At 34.6% G+C, this 13048-nt stretch overlaps 1 protein-coding gene across 3 annotated transcripts in view; it reads right to left on the bottom strand.

Moving 5' to 3' along the window:
* NEK4 (NIMA related kinase 4) overlaps positions 1–13048 on the bottom strand; it is a 48837-nt gene that overhangs the window by 1404 nt on the left and 34385 nt on the right. For all 3 annotated transcript variants that reach the window (XM_014564060.2, XM_032458326.1, XM_032458327.1), the window contains exons 12-14: positions 12391–12479; positions 10806–11011; positions 10064–10197 (exon numbers count right to left, since the gene is read on the bottom strand). In XM_014564060.2, coding sequence (XP_014419546.1) covers positions 10064–10197; positions 10806–11011; positions 12391–12479 — 429 coding nt within the window. The remainder of the gene's footprint in view (positions 1–10063; positions 10198–10805; positions 11012–12390; positions 12480–13048) is intronic.

The raw sequence follows: 13048 nt of genomic DNA, 5'->3' as shown, positions 1-13048 counted from the left end.
ATCTGTGGAAAGAATGCCTTGAAATTAAAATAACACTTAATATGTGTTCAACAAATGTCATATACTTCCTGAGACAATACATTCAGAAGGACAGAACATCACGTCTTTGGTATTCCTGCCAAAAATGCATAATCTGGATCTATTCATGAGGAAACATCAGACAAGTCCAAACCGAGGGCATTTTATTAAACACATGACCTATATATACTCTTCAAAAATATCAAGGTCATGAAAAACAAAGAGTAACTATTGCAGATTAAAAGAGACATAACTAACTCTAAAACGTAATCCTAATTGGTTCCATACCCAGCATGACAGTATGAGGAGCTCTGCAGACCCTTCTTCAGTGAAACTGGTGAAAATTATTTTAAAAACCAACCATTTAACATCTCTGGAAATGGTCCAAAGGGTATAGGGCAAACAGGGACCCTTTTTTTTTTTTTAAGAAAATCTACTAAAACTCAGTAAAAACAGTAAAACTACTAAGAACAGTGAGAGTAAGTGATTTGAATTAAGATTAAATATCTCCCTTCCCACTCCCAGCTCAGTGAGACAAAAACATCACCACACTGATGAAGTCAAGAACCGTTCCTGCTAACTCTTAGCTGGAAGGCTATCTTCCTGGGAGGGGCAGGGTATCAGCATATCTCATCCTGCCCCCAATACCTGTTTTAACAATAAGTTTTGGGAGAGTGCAGCCAAGAAGTGGGAGCTTCTTTCTTACGTCCAGCTCAGACTCAGGATGGAGGCTCTATCTTGGGTATAGGGCCACTGAAAATATTGGGGCCCCAAACACCTTTGCCCCAGACCATAAGGCAAAATTTCCATGCTGGGTGAAACAATGCCAAGAAGACCAAATACTACTGCCTGTCACGCTCTCTGAGTTTCCAAGGTGGGAGTATCACTCAGAGACAAGCATGCTATTGTTCCCACTCCAGCTCCAAAGCTGTGCATCAAGATTTTGCCTGAGGGTAGAAGCAACATGTAAAATAGCACCAAGTTCTCAATGAACTGACTTCATTTGGAACAGAGAGTGGAGAAATTCAAGCCTAAGGGTGCTCTCAAACACTGGAGGTACTGGTGAAAGCTCTTTGGAAGGAGGTTTGTAGATTCACTGCATATATGAGCTAAACTGTAGGCCAAATGGAAAGAACCAAGCAGCTGGAGAGGCCCCCTAGGTTCAGAACAAATCACAAATGCTGACCTTGGGAACTACCCCTGCAAAGGAGCCCAAATTTGATTGGATTGGTTGGTAGAGCAATGTGTGCCCCAGGGCATTGTTGAAAACAATAAAAGCAATCAGCTGACAACTAAAACTTAACATCTGAGTGAGGTCTGAGGAAGGGAACATCAAGAGAGCTCTGCCAAACCCACTGTCATTCCAAGGTAGCTGTGGACAGACCCAAGGCTGCACCCACTGAGGGGCAACGTCAGAGGCTTTACGTTGTGAGGGCTGGGGTGAGGGGTAACATAGACTTTACTAAAATAATTCAGACAATCACTAAACAAACAAGCAGATAACAATAACAATCCCCCATCACTGGAGGCTAGAATCAGAGCTACAACTTACTATCTAAAATGTCCGGTTTCCAATAAAAAGTTACGAGATATGCAAAGAAACAGAATAGTATGACACATGCACTGGAAAAAAAGCAGGCAAGAGCAACAGGATGTTGGATTTAACAAAGACATCAAAGTACCCATTAAAAACGTGTTCACAGAACTAAAAGAAACCATGATTATAGAAGTAAAGAAAGTTATGATGACAATGTCACATCAAATAGAGAATACTGATAAAGAGAAAGAAGGTATAAAAAGAGCCAAATGGGAACAGACTCAAAGACATAGAAAACAAATTTATGGTTACCAGGAGGGGAAGGGGATGTGAAGGGATAAATTGGGAGTTCAAGATTCGCAGATACTGCAGATACTAACATACATAAAATAAACAACAAATTCATACTGTATAGCATAGGGAACTATATTTAATATCTTGTAGTAACTTACAGTAAAAAATAATATGAAAACAAATATATGTATGTTCATGTATGACTGAAGCATTATGCTGTACACCAGAAATTGACACGTTGTAAATTGACTATACTTCAATTAAAAATACATATATATGGCTATAACTGAAAAAAAAAAAGTTAAAAAAAATATATATATATATACAAAAAAAAAAAAAAAACCAAATGGTAATTCTGGAGTTGAGGAAAGAAAATGAAGAAGATGAACAGAGGCTCAGAGAAATGTGACACCATTAAACATACCACGTGTAATGGGAGTACAGAAGGAGAGGACAGAGAAAAAGGAGCAGAAAAATATTTAAAGAAGTAATGGCTGCAAATTTCCCAAGTTTTTTGAAAAACAATCTACACATCCAGGAATCTCAATGAATCCCAAGCAGGATCAGCTCAGAGAGCCACACACAGACACATTAAAGTAAAAGTCCTGATGCTGTAATGTATACAGAAGTTAAAATACAAGGTTGTATACATGAAACTTACATAATGTTATAAACCAATGTTACCTCAATAAGAAAAAATAAGTTAAAAAAAATAATAAAAGCAATATTCCAACAACAGTAACAATGAAGTAAAAGTGCTGAAAGCCAAAAATAAGAAGAAAATCTTGAAGCAGCAAGAGAAAAATTACTCATTACTTACAAGAGAACCCCAATAATATTAACAGCTGACATCATAAACAATGGAAGTCAGAAGCAGTGGGGTAACATATGCAGAGTGCTCCAAAAACAAATTGTCAACCAAGAATCCCATATCCAGTAAGGTTATCTTTCAGAAATGAAGGCAAAATAAAGATATTCCCAGATAACAAAAACAGAATTTGTGGCTAGCAGACTTGCCTTATAAGAACTACTAAAGAAGTTCATCAGGCTGAAAGCAAGAGACCCCAGGCAATAATTCCAATTTACATGAAAACACAAAAAGCACTGATGAAAGTAATTATGTAAATAAAAAAACAATATAAATGTAAATTGATTTTCCTTTTCTTCTTGGAACTGATTTTAAAAGCAACTGTATAATACAATATGTACAGAAGATGGTGAAGGAAGAAGCACCAGAAATCTGTCTCCTCACATGGACAAAAACTGTACTGGCAGAATCTGCCTGATGTAATTACTTTGGAACTCTGAAGTCTATTAAAGGCTTCAAATATCCAGGGTAAGGCTTGAATGGTAAATTGTGGTTAATTTAAGTTAATTTCAGCTCTTAGTACCCCTCACCTGGATACAAGCAGCTGTGCAATGTTCCTGAAGCAGCCCGTACATAGCTCACAGGAGCCAGGGTAAGCAATAAGAATCGTGTCCTCCAAGAACTGGGGACCTATCTGCGTACTAATAGCTGACTGCTGCTTCTCATCACAGAGGGGCAGGCAACCACTGTTCAAACTCTCATTAACAATGTTATAAACACCATACCTTCCAGCTGAAAGAACTTCTAGGGGATTTGACAGAACCAATATAGGTATTGTGTGAGTGCCAGAAGAAGAGAAAAAAAGAAAGAGAGATTATTTGAAGAACTAGTAGCCCAAAAGTTCCCAAATTTGATGAAAGACTTGAATATAAACATCCAAGAAACTCAACAAACTCCAAGTAGGATGAACACAAACAGTTCACACCCAGACACATTATAATCAAACTGTCAAATGCCAAAGACAAAGAGAATCCTGAAAGCAGCAAGAAAGGAGCAACTCATCATATACAAGAGATTCTCCAATAAGATAATTAGTAGATTTCTCATCAGAAACATTGGAGGCCAGAAGGTAGTGGGATGGTATTTTCAAAGTGAAAAAAAAAAAAAAAAAAAAAACTGTCCACCAAGAATCCTCTATCTGGCAAAAATGTCCTTCAAAAGTGAAAGAAAAAAGATTTGGCCATCTACAACAACATGGATGGACCTACAAGGCATTATGCTATTGGAAATAAATCAAGAGAGAGAAAACCAAACATTGTATGAGCTCACTTACATACAAAATCTAAAAACAAAACTGGTGGAGGGTGTAGCTCAGGGGGAGGGTGTAGCTCAGGGAGAGGGGTAGCTCAGTGGTAGAGTGCATGCTTAGCATGGATGAAGTCCTGAGTTCAATCCCCAGTGCCTCCATTAAAAAATAAATAAGTAAACCTAATTACCCCCTCTTCCTTACTCCCCCCTAAAAAACCCCACCAAAATCTTAAAAAAAAAAAAAAAAAAAAAAAAACCAACTCATAGAAACAGAGAACAGATTGGTGGTTGCCAGAGGTGGGTTGCAGGAATGAAGGAAATGGGTAAAGGTGATCAATAGGTACAAACTTCTGGTTATAAGAAAGTTTGGGGGATATAATACATAGCATGGTGACTAAGTTAATTGTACTCTATTGTACATTTGGAAGTTACTAATAGTGGATCTTAAAAGTTCTCATCACAAGAAAAAAATCTATGACAGGGACAGATGCTAACTAAACTTACTGTGGTAATCATTTCACAATATATACATATATCAAATCATCATGTTGTACACCTTAAACCAACACAATGTTACACATCAATTATATCTCAATAAAACTGGAAATGGGGGGAGGGAGAACTTAAGACATTCCCAAATAAATGATGAAGAAGGTTCACTAGACCTGCCCTGCAAGAAATACTAAAGGAAGTCATGCAGGTAGATATGAAAGTATACTAGACAGTAACTTAAAGCTGTATAAAGAAATAAAGATCTCAATAAAGGTAAATACACAGGCAGTTATCAAAGCTAGTAGTATTATAACAATGGTTTATAATTCTATTTTTTATTTTCTGCATGATTTAAGAGACTAATACACTATAAAAATTATTAGTTTAAAAAGTTATTAGTCTAGGACTAATGTAACAACTTTGGTCTGTAGCTCCATATTTTGCTTTCTACAAAATTTAAGAGACTAATGCATTTAAAAAAAAAATCCCAATTACTAGTTAATATTTGTGGATTCACAATATACAAAGATGTAATTTTGTGACATCAGTAACTGAAAGGGGTGAAGACAGAGCTCTAAAGCAGCAGAGTTCTGTATGTTACTGAAGTTAAGGTGGTATAAATTCAGACTGGAGTATTAAAACTAGGATGTTAAATGTAATCCCCATGGTAACAATGAAGAAATAGTTACTGAATATACATTAAAGGAAATGAGAAAGGAATTAAAACATTTGACTACAAAAAAGGAACTAAACATAAGACAATAATGTAGGCTATTAGGGACAAAAAAGCTAGAAAGCATATAGAAAACAAATAGCAAAATGACAGAAGTTCCTCCCTATCATTAACTGCTTTAAGTGTAAATGAATTAAACTCTCCAATCAAAAGACAGAGACTGGCAGAATGGATAACAAAATTAAATGTTGTCTACAAAAGACACACACAGATTGAAAGGGAAAGGACTGAAAAAGATATCCCATGCAAACAATAACCAAAAGAGAGCAGGAGTGACTATACTAATATCAGACAAATCAGACTTGAAGACAAAATAGGTTACAAGAGACAAGGACATTATATATTAACAAAAAGATCAATATAGCAGGAAGATATAATAATTAAAAACATTTATGTACCTAATAACCCACCATTACAATATATGATGTAAAATCTGATAGAACTGAAGGAAAAAATAGACAGTTCTATAAACAGTTGGAGCATTCAATACATGCTCTCAATAACAGCTAGGACAACTAGACAGAAGGTAAGAAAACAGAGGACTTGAAAAACACAAAAGCCAACTAGATCTAACAGACATATACAGAACATTCTACCTGACAACAGCAGGATACACATTCTTCTCAAGTACACATGAGACATTTTCCAGGAGTGACATATATATGTTAGGCCACAAATTAAGTCTCAATAGATTAAAAAGGCAGATATCATAAAACGTATCTTCTCTGACCATAGCAGGATGAAGTTAGAAACCAGTAACACAAGGAAACGAGCAAATTCACAAATTTATGGAAATTAAACAACACAATGCATCAAAGAAGAAATCACAAGGGAAATTTAAAATATTGAAAGACAAATGAAAATGAGAACAATATACCAAAACTTATGAGATGCAGCAAGAGCAGTGCTGAGGGTGTAATATATAGCTGTAATTGCGTATGTTAAAAAAGAAAAAAGATCTCAAGTCAACAAACTAACTTATCAACCAGAGAAGTAGAAAAAGAACAAATTAAACCCAAAACTAAAATAAGTAAACAAACCTAATTACCTCCCCCAAAACAAATAAATAAAAACAAAACCCAAAACTAGAAGGAAGGAAATAATGAAGATTATAGCTGAGATGAACAAAATAAGAGTTTACAGAAACAGAGAAAAATCAATAAAACTACAAGTTGGTTCTTCAGAAAGATTAACAAAATTGACAAACCTTTAGCTATACTGAGAAAAAAAAAGACTCGTTACTAACCTCTGAAATGGATTTGGGGCATTACTACCATCTCTATAGAAATAAAAAGGATTCTAGGAGAGTACTATGAATGACTGTATGCCACCAAATTGCACAACTTTGATGAAATGGACTAATTCCAAGAAACATAAAACCTACCAAGACTGAATCATAAGAAGTAGAAAGTCTGAATATATCCATAACTAGCGAGGAGACTGATCAGTAATTTAAATCTCCTGACAAGTAAAGACCCTGGACCTTTGCTGGTGAATTCTGCCAAACATCTGGACAGGAACTGATCTTCCTCAAACTCTTCAGAGTTAAGAAGGAGGGGGTTACTTCCTGGCTTATTTTTGAGGCCAGCATTGCCCTGGTGCTAGGGCCAGATAGGGACACTACAATAAAAGAAAAGCATGGACTAATATCCCTTATGAACATTCTCCAACTCATTCTATGAGGTCAGTATTACCCTGATAACAAAAACAGATAAAGATATCACAAGAAAAGAAAACTAAAGACCAATATCTCATGTGAACACAGACACAGAAATGCTCAGCAAAGAACTAGAAATGACTCCAGCAACATATGAGAAGCAGTATACACCATGACTAAGAGGGAATGCAAGATGATTTAACATCCAAAAACCAGTTAATGTAACACACCCATATCAATAGAATAAAAACCAAAAACCACACGATCATCTAAATAGAAAGCATTTGACAAACCCAACACCTTTTCATCATTAAAAACACTCAGCAAACCAGGAATAGAAGGGACCTTCTTCAACCTGATAAAGGGCATCTAAGACCTCAGAGTTAACATTATAATTAATGGTGAAACACCAAATGCTTTCTAAGATCAGAAACAAGATAAGGATGTTTACTCTCACCACTTCTATTCAGCATTGTACTGGAGGTTCTAGCCAGGGCAGTTAGACAAGAAAAAGAAGTAAAAGGCATCCAGATTGGAAAGTAAAACTAACTGTATTCACAGATGACATGGTTATATGTATATAGCAAATTACAAGAAATCTACTAAAAAAAAAGGTGGGGGATTATTAAACCCAATAAACAAGGTCAGCAAGGTTACAAGGCCAATATTTTTTTAAGGTCAGTATTTTAAAAATCAAATTTATTTCTATGCTTTTTCAGTGAACAATCCAAAATGAATATAAGAAAATTCCAATTACAACAGTATTAAAAAGAACAAAATACTTAGGAATAGGTTTAACAAAAGACGTATAAAACTTATACTCTAGAAACTCAAAGCATGTTTTAAAGAAATTTAAGATCTAAATAAATGGAAAATCATCCCAAGTTCATGGATCAGAAGACTCAATATTGTTAAGATGGCAATGCTCCCCAAACTGATCTGCAGATTCAGGTCAATCCCTGATAAGAATCCCAGCTGGCTTCTTTGTAGAAATTGACAAGGAAATTCTAAAATTCATATAGAATTGCAAGGGACCCAGAACAGCCAAAAGAATCTTGAAAAAGGAGAACAAAGCTAGAGAACTCAACTGATTTCAAAACTTACTCTTACAAAGCAACAGTAAGCAAGACAGTGCAGTATTGGCACAAGGACAGAAATAAAGATGAACTGAATAGAATTGGGAATCCAAAAATAAACCCATGTATATAAGGCCAATAATTTTTGACAAGGTGATAGAATAGTCTTTTCAGCAAATGGTGGTGAGATAACAGGAGAGCCACATATATAAGAATGAAATTGATCTTTACTTCATTCCATATATAAAAATTAACTCCAAATATATCAGAGACCTAAATGTAAGGACTAAAACTATCAATCTCTTAGAAGAAAGCATGGGGATAAATCTGCATGACCTTGCATCTGTCAATGGATTATTAGATGACACAAAAAATACACGTAACTTTAAGCAGAAAAGTCAGGTAAATTAAACTATAGTTTAGTCAAAGCAAAATTCTATAGGGTCTTTATCAAAATCCCTAAATTTCACAAGGAAATGCAACCGATAGCCAAAATAATTTTGAAACAGAACAAAGTTGGAGAACTCATACTTCCTGATTTCAAAACTTACTACAAAGCTACAGTAATCAAGACAGTGTTGTATAGACAAAAGAATAGACATATAAATCAATGGAACATAACTGAGTTTAGAAATAAACCATTGCATTATGGTCAACTGATTTTCAACAAGGGTGCCAAGACAATTCAATAGGAAAAGAATAGTCTTTTTAACAAGTTGTGCTAGGACAACTGGATATCCACATGCAAAAGAATGAAATTACACAATACAAAAAATTAACTCAAAATGGATTATAGACCTAATTGAGCTTAAATGATAAAACTCTTAGAAGAAAATATAGGAATAAGTCTTCATGACCTTAGGTTAGGCAAAAACCTTCTTAGATATGACACCAAAATCACAAGTGACAAAAAAACCCAAAATAGATAAATTAGACTTCAACAAAATTAAAATCTTTTGGGCTGCAAAGAATATCATCAAGAAAGTTAAAAAAAAAAAAACACTGAATAGAAAAAAAATTTGCAAATCATGTATCTGATAAAGGAATTACTTGTATCCAGAATATATAAAGATAGAATAAAAAGATAAATAACAATTTTAAGATATGTAAAAGTTCAGAATAGGCATGTCTCCAAAAAGATATACAAGTGGCCAACAGGCCTATGAAAGATGCTCAACATCATTAATCATTAGGGAAAAGCAAATAAAAACAATAATGAGATACCAGTTCCCATTTACTAGGATCACTGTAATCAAAATGATGACAATAACAAGTGTTGGCAAGGATGTGGAGGTATCAGAACCCTATGCATTACCGGTGAGAATGCAAAATGGTGCCACCACTTTGGAAAACAGTCTTGCAGTTCTTCAAAATGTTAAATATAGACTTTTCATATGATTCAGTAATTTCCATTCCTGAGAAGATACCCAGGAAAAATGAAAACATATGTCCACGCCAAAACTTGTACATGAATGTTCATAGCAACATTATTCATAATAGACAAAAAGTGGAAACAACCTAACTGTCCATCAGCTAATGAAAAGATAAACAAAATGTGGTATAGCCATACAATGGAATATTATTCAGCCATATAAAGGAATGAAGTACATGATGCATGCTACAAGATGGATAAATCTTGAAAACATGCTAAATAAAATAAATCAATCACAAAAAACTACATAGTTTTATATAACTCCATTTAAATGAAATGAAGTGGGGGAGGGTATAGTCCAGTGGTAGAGCACGTGCTGAACATGCATGAGGTCATGGGTTGGATCCTCAGTACCTCAGTTAAATAAAAAATAACAATAATAAATATAAACCTCCCCCTAAACAAACAAAGATAAATAAATGAAATGAAATGTCCCGAAGAAGCAAATCTATAGAGACAGAAATATTATTGGTTGCTTAGGGGTGAAGGGACTGGAGGACAATGGGGAGTGACTGTAAATAAACGGTTTCTTTTGGGGGTAATTAAATGTTCCAGCATTGATTGTGGTGATGGCTGTGAACATACTAAAAACCACTAAATTGTACACTTTAAATAGGTAAAATGTATGGTATGTTAATTATATTTCAAAAGGCTGTTAAAAAAAACTCCATAGCATAAACAGCTGACACAGCTAATGGGGACACTCACCTCTCTCTCCAATTCATCCTCTTCTTCCAAAAGATCATAGACCTGCTCTAAGAGCTGAATCCCCAGGGCCCGAATTACATCAGCTCTCAAGACTTCAACAATTCTTCTGATTTTTTCAGCATCTGGCATGAGAGCTAAAAAGCAATAACAACAACAAGGTAAAATAAATACTTTCATTACTGCAGCAAGAACACAATGGTTTAAAAAAAATTTTTGTCATGGTAAGATTTTCACTTTGACAAGAGTTTGGTTTAATAACTTCACATATTTTTAATGACTGAAATGTATATATGAACTTCATGTCTCACTACTATCTCCTAAACCTAAAAACTACAATTGTCTAATATATGTTTTTTATTTTATTTATTGGGGGGGGAGGGGGAGATTAGGTTTATTTATTTATTTATTTATTTTTAATGGAGGTTCTGGGAATTGAACCTAGGACCTTGTGCGTGCTAGGCATGCACTCTACCACAGAGCTATCCTCCTCTCCTACAATGGTCTAAAGAAAATCCACTTGAAAAATTCAAGCATGTATATTTGTATTTATTTTTAAAAATCAATTTTCATGTAATTTTTCAGGAACACAACTGCTACATAAAATAAGATATATCTTTTATGGAGATACCGAAATGAAATAAGAAAAAAAAACCCAAAATTATAAGCATTAACTCCTTGATTTGACACATTTCCCCAATAAACATATGCTCCCCAGTTTGGTATAAAACAATAAAGTGACCACCTGAAGACAGCTCTTTAAAATGGAGCTCCTCTGCCTCTTCTGCAACTTTTCCATGAAGTATTAGCGTATCCCGGTACTTCCGATGAAGTTTAAATTCTGACACTGGATCCGGTACTAGGAGATCTTCACAACTTTCTTTAGAGTCCAACTTTAGGGTCTGAGTCATCAACTGTACCAAGTCACTCATTTCATTTGTATGACCTTTTCTGGAAAACAGAAATTCTCTTGTTATTTAATTGGCTTCATGAGAATTTTTCACAGAAATTAGACACAAAACAACCTCTAGGAAGTTCTGCTTCCAAATAGGCAAGTAAGCTCCTACATGATAGACCCTTCAACAAATAAGTATAAACTCTGGACAAAATATGAAAATCAACTATGTGAAAGCAATGGAGAATGTACAAAATTTGCAAGTAGGTTTTGGAGGGGAGTCAATACCTTTTAGCCTCAGGGCAGCTAAAGTACAACAGAAAACCCACAGTCTTTCTGGCCTGCAGAACCAATGGACAGAGTTCGAGACCACCACTGCCACTGGAAAGTTAGAGAGGGATCTTGGAGAGAGCCAGAAAGAAAAGGCCCTGGGTTCTGTGTATAAATTGTGCTCAACTATTTCTAAGTAATTTAACTACATCAAGTACAAAGTTCAAGAATACTTAAAGAAATATAAAAATATCAGACTAATGGGGTAAAATTGACAATGTCTGGCATCCAATCAAAAGTACCAGAGTGATGGAAATGTTAGCTATCTTGATTGTGGTGGTGGTTTCATTGGTGTATACATCTATCAAAATTCATCAAATTATACACCTGAAATATGTGTAGTTTACCATACAAGAATCATATCACAATAAAGGTGTTAAATTTTTTTAATTAAAGAAAAAAAGACATACAAAACAGGAAAATAGCACACATTTGCGAAGAGAAAAAAAACCAGTTAATAGAAACAGATCCAGAAGTGACACAAGTGAGAGAATTAGTAAATAAGGACATTAAAATGGTTACTATAAATGTATTCCATATGATCAAGGTAGAGAAAGCATTAACATTTTAAGGAGAGGCAATGAAGATAAGTAAGACCCACGATGAACTATAAGTGGTAAGTATAACGTGTTAAATACATGAGATGGGATTAACAAATTAGATACTGCAGAAGAAAAGATTAGTGAATTCAAAGATATAGCAATGGAATCTATGAAAAATGGAACAGAGGGAAAAAATGTCTAAAAAAAATGAACACCATCAGTGAACTGGGACAACTTTAAACAATCTAATACACATGTAATTAGAATCCTTAGAGCAGGAGGGAATCCAAAAAATTTTCAAGAAATAGTGGCCAAACTGTTTCCAAATCTGATGAAAACTATAAACCCACAAACCCACAGATCTAAGGAAACATTCTGTAAGAATTCTGAATGAAAATCAGATGTGTTCACTAGAAGAGGTTTTTAGCTCTAGTATATACCAAAAATCATTTATAACATTATCAATTGCAGTACTACAGGTCTGAATGCTACTATACATGTACATTTACAGTTAATTTAAACAGAAATAATTTATGAAGGAAGACAGAAAAACAAGAACTTACCCTTCCCTGGAATCCCCATCTGATTTATCAGTTGAACTTGTAGAAGAACTTAATTCATCCTCAGAGAGACAATGGGTAGGTTTCCCTTCCTATTAATGTTTGGAAAAACAAAATTCCATATTACAACATAACTAGAATGTAATACATGAGACAGTCTTGGAGGTAATGTCTAGACACAATGTGCACCTAGGTCCAATTTCACTGGAGAACTAATGGATATAAAAATTTAAGTTACTTTACCCAAATGATGTCCCAGTTCACCCATGAAGTTCATAAGTGAAGCCTGAGGAACATCAAGGTGAAGTTTTGTTTGTTTGTTTGCTTTTAAAAAAATTTTAGATGTCTAAAGATGTTAAGTTTTTTTTTCCCCATCAAGGTGAAGTTTTATAAGACCCTGGAAAGTTTCAGCTCTGAAGAAATTTCCCTTCCAGAAGAGAGTGGACAAACAGTTCTGCTATTCCAACTTCTAAGCAGAAGGCTGGTACCATAAAGAATATTGGCATTTTAAACTAAACACAATGCCATCTAAATAAAAGCAACATCAGTTGGCTCACATGTGAGACTCTTTTTTAAATGCTTTAAAGGATTATTTGATATAATTACACACAAACCTTATAACTTGGGAAAATAAAGAGGACCATCTTAATTAGTAAATCAA

The sequence above is a fragment of the Camelus ferus genome, chromosome 17, assembly GCF_009834535.1.
Source record: "Camelus ferus isolate YT-003-E chromosome 17, BCGSAC_Cfer_1.0, whole genome shotgun sequence".
In the NCBI taxonomy this organism is placed as follows: domain Eukaryota; kingdom Metazoa; phylum Chordata; class Mammalia; order Artiodactyla; family Camelidae; genus Camelus; species Camelus ferus.
This window is presented reverse-complemented; position numbering and strand designations above follow the sequence as displayed.